Genomic DNA, 4485 nt, shown 5'->3' on the forward strand with positions numbered 1-4485 from the left:
ATGTTCGTATGCACCCGTATTGCGCCTCAAATCGATCTGCGGCCTGCATCGCGGACGACGGTCGCTGATAGCTCCGGTAGCTCCCCAGCTACTCCCACAATTACCTCGTCACCTTACATCTGTCTAGATCAGCTGAACGGAGAATCTCTGCTCCTGGAGCAATCCCCCGTTGCCAGTACTCCGACGCTCTCGTGGACGCCGGATGGGGAATATCGATGTCGGCATTGCAAGGGAAGGACTACGTTGATATCGGGACATGGACCCGGAGGCGAGAAGATCTGTGATTCGTGAGTACGTCAATTTCCTGCGAAGATCAGCGAGCTCATCGTCGATCGGCGCAGGTGTGGCCTGAAGGCGGTGAGGCAAGGTCCAGAGTTCATTGTAACAAAGGCTCGCAGCGATTTCTTTACGAACGTCAATCCCGCCGACAAAGCGCCGCCTGTTGGAGTATCTCGTTGCGCGGACTGTAAGGCTCAGAAGTCCGTCGCTTCAAGTAAATGGCCAAGTAGCAACTGCGACCTCTGCAACAAATCGGTGCCCTCTCTTTTCCCTTCATACAGCGTGGCACTGAACCTTTATCGACCAGGTGCGGTTCAGTCTACTCCCGTGCGCTTGAGAAAGCCCGTGACTCGCAAAGGGGATGCGAATTTGAGGCGTAGTTCGGTCTCCCCCGCCGATCAAAGCAGCAATGGACATGTCTAATTACCCTAGCTACTGCAAGTGAATATCGATTTACTGTTTGCATAGAGCCAGCTCCGATGGCAGTTTTTGCAACTTGCTTGCGGTTCCGCGCACTGTCGACATAAGCATCGCATCGCGCTACGCGATGTCGGTGCGCCCCTTCAAATCAACGTGGGAGCATGTGGCGGAAACTTCAGTGGCCGCCAAATGGACAAAAGACGTGCGTCAGGGGTCGATCGATTAGGTCTATTGTCCCATACTGCGCTCGGGAAATCGTGTTGATGTAAGTCCTCGCAGTCGACTTATATAACAGGTCCTGACCTCGCTCGTGTCTTGCTCTCGCCGCCAAGTCTTCAACCCAACACCCTCGAAGACGAGATCAAAATTAAATCCTTCCGAGCTCATAACCCCAAGGTAATTTGCTATTCATCATCCTGTGCACCTGCTGAACAGCTTTCGCTCGGTACAGAACTAAGTCTTCATGCGTCAATGCTTTTGCGACCGATGCACGAATGACGGGAAGAACGTCGTGGGTGCGACGCAAGGCCGTTCTGCGTTTCATCAGCACCAAAGGGACCAGCAGGCGAAAGACATGTTACGGGGTGTACCTGGGCCCATGTCGTCCGTACAGGTGTCGGAGGCTTTTCAAAGGGCCATGATACTCGAAACGCTACACAACCGCAACGTCCCGGACGACAATCCCCTCTTTAGGTCCATCAATTCTCCCGCCACTTACCTCGGCACCGCTTTCGACGTTGATGCAGTCGAGTATCGCTCTTACCCAAGCACGTTCTGCCCTCCTAGCCTAGCGGAGGTCACAAAACGGGTCGCCGGTTACAGACTTTCCTCATCCCTACGCTTTCTCTTCCCTCCGACTGCTCCCACCTCAATGTACGGAGGCTCCTGTGGCTATGCTGCTTGGGACGAGGGTCCTTCGGGCCTGTTCAGGGACGACCCCGTGAATGCAGAGACGTTGATGCACATCTCCTACTTGCAATATCACTACGACGATGTCTCGCAATATCTTCGTGGGCATGCCGGCAGTCGTCCTCAACATCTGCTATCCCTCTCCCACCTCCTTAGCTTAGAGCTTCGACGCATGGAACAGCTTAGGATGGAGGAGTGGACAAGACAACAATATCTCCTTACGCACCCAGCCCCTGGACGGCAATCAGGTACTCAGCCCTTTTCTTATGACACCAGTGAGTATATCCTGAAACTGGCCACGCTTCACCGACTAACCATTACTCCATTCTCCAGATCACTTTCGCGAACCCGCGTTCCAATCTCTCCCGGTTGTCGGCGTTGCGGTGTTTCTCGTTGTGGTCCTGAACCTCATACACCATTTATCGTTTCCCGGATGCAATCTCGTCCTACGTACTATCAGGATCATCATCAGGCTTACCAGCGGCCAGAATGGACAACAATTGCGCGCCCCACATGTGGACAGGACATTGGCCAGCTTGCCTATCGACCTCGCGACGGCCCGTAAACACTTTCACCTTGATCCGGAATACACCCTCTACGCATGCTGTCCGACATGCTTCGCACTCCACCCCCCTCGAGGCGATGAACCAGCCTATCACAGCGCGGAGGCTGATGAGTCGGTGCTGCCTCCGGACCTGGTGGGAATACTACCGAGCTATATTCCGGCCCACGATCGACATCCTGGACGCTCTCCCGTTCAATACCCAGACCACTGTTCCTATCAAGCGACGCAAACGAGCGCTCCGTGCGGCTCCAAGCTTCTAAGGCATGGAGCTGAATCCCGTCCTATTCGCACCTACTCTCACCAAAGTCTTGTCTCCTGGCTGGGACGTATGCTCTTGCGACCCGAGATTGAGAGATTCCTCGACGCATCTCAGAACAACGCTCGGCCGAATCCTTCCGGCTTCGTAGAGGACATACTAGAATCCCCCGAGATGTTGCAATTCCTCGGACCAGACGGGAAGCCTTTCCTTCGGAAATACGGCTCGGAGGGACGCTATGTTTTCAGTCTCTTCGTAGACTGGTTCAATCCGCGAGGAAACAAGCACGGAGGAGCTACATACTCGGCCGGGGTTATCTTCATGGTTTGTCTGAACCTCCCTCCCCACATTCGTTACAAGCGCGAAAACATATACCTCGCCGGGGTAATGCCCGGACCGAAGTCGCCTTCCTTGGACCAAGTCAATCACTTTCTCAGACCCCTTGTGCAAGAGCTCAATGTCTTCTGGTCTCGAGGCGTCCATTACACCCGTACTGCATGCCGACCTCGAGGACGCTTGACCAAGTGTGCTGCGTTCCCACTTATCTGTGACCTCGCCGCCGCCAGGAAAACCAGTGGACAGGCCTCTCACAGCTCCGCGATGTTCTGTTCCTTTTGCCAACTACTCAAGCCCTCCATCAATAACTTAGACAAAGCTTCATGGCCGAGACGGGACTGCAATGCCTTCCGCCGATGTGCCGAGGAGTGGAAGGCGGCGCCGTCCGAGCGCCGTCGGGAACAGCTGTTCAAGATCTCTGGCATTCGCTATTCCACCCTTCTTGATCTTCCGTACTGGCGACCTACTCGATATGTCGTTATCGACACTATGCACAATCTGTTTCTGGGGCTTCTTCAACGGCATTGTCGTCGAATTTTCGGGATGGACGTCACTATCACCTCAGAAGATGAATCCGGCGCCGACATCGAACCTGATCCAGTCACCGTAGAAGAGCTTTCCTTCGCGCGGAACAAGGTTGCTACCAGCGCTACGCCGGCTGCGTTGAAGAGGAAACTGAACCTTCGGCTTTTGCGAGCGGTTTACGATGCCGAAGGATTGGGATCCCCCGGAACCCTCACAAAGCAGCAGCTCGCGGAGGCGATTCTAAAAGTGAGTGAGAGTGTGCGCCCTATCAATGAATACACTTCTTACGAACATGTCAGAGGCCTGAGGGTACGGTACCACTCGCTGCCACCTCCCAAGACAACTCTCCGAATCCCCGACCGCCCAAGAAGCGTGTCACACTGGGGCGGGACACGCTGCAGAGCATCAGATCCGACATGGCCAAGACCGTGTTGCCCAGTTATCTGGGACGCGCTCCGGCCGAAGTCGGGAGCGCATCTGCCGGCTCCCTCAGTGCTGATCAGTGGCGAACATTCTGCCTGGTGAATCTCCCCATAACCCTCATCCGCCTGTGGAGCTTTATCGACACCTCTCAGTCTGAGCGTCGCAAACTGCTGCTGCTTAACTTCTTGGATCTCGTGGTGGCCGTCAAGCGGGGTACAGCGAAACGCCTTGATCCTGATGCCATTGCATCGTATGAGTTCCACATTTTCAAGTATATCCGGGGGCTGCGCGAACTCTTTCCCGATATTGACCTCACTCCAAACCACCACTTAGCCCTCCACTTGGCAGAGGTATTGGAGCTTTTTGGCCCCACACATGCGTATTGGTCCTTCCCGTTCGAACGGTTTATAGGGCTGCTCCGACGTGCGAGCAAAAACTTTCGGCCAAGTGCGTGACATGAGCTCTTTCATATGCATTCGAAACTCACACATCGAACAGGCGAGATGGAGCACACCATGTTCCGATCGTTCTGCATGGCGAATAATCTGAGAAACCTGGCCGACACACATCTTCTTACGGAGATACTCCAGGAGCTCGCGCCCTGTCTCGAGCAAACCTTCAACGGCGATTCGAGGAACCCCGCCCCCACACTTGCAGATCTCGGACTTCCAGCCGACGAGGCGGTCGTTCCCGATCTCTCCCAATCCCACACCCCTTTCACCTGCCCTCTACGACGCTCTGCTCCGCCGACTCTCTAGTGACGCTCACCTGT

At 54.9% G+C, this 4485-nt stretch overlaps 1 protein-coding gene across 1 annotated transcript; it reads left to right on the plus strand.

Annotated features, from left to right (window-relative positions):
- Positions 1–2798: 2798 nt before the first annotated feature.
- TRAVEDRAFT_106431 (uncharacterized protein) lies at positions 2799–3362 on the plus strand (the record flags this gene model as incomplete). Its single annotated transcript, XM_008042605.1, has 1 exon — positions 2799–3362. A coding segment is annotated over one exon (564 nt), but the record flags the coding sequence as incomplete, so codon positions are not given.
- Positions 3363–4485: the final 1123 nt, after the last annotated feature.

The sequence above is a fragment of the Trametes versicolor genome (assembly GCF_000271585.1).
Source record: "Trametes versicolor FP-101664 SS1 unplaced genomic scaffold TRAVEscaffold_8, whole genome shotgun sequence".
Classification (NCBI taxonomy): domain Eukaryota; kingdom Fungi; phylum Basidiomycota; class Agaricomycetes; order Polyporales; family Polyporaceae; genus Trametes; species Trametes versicolor.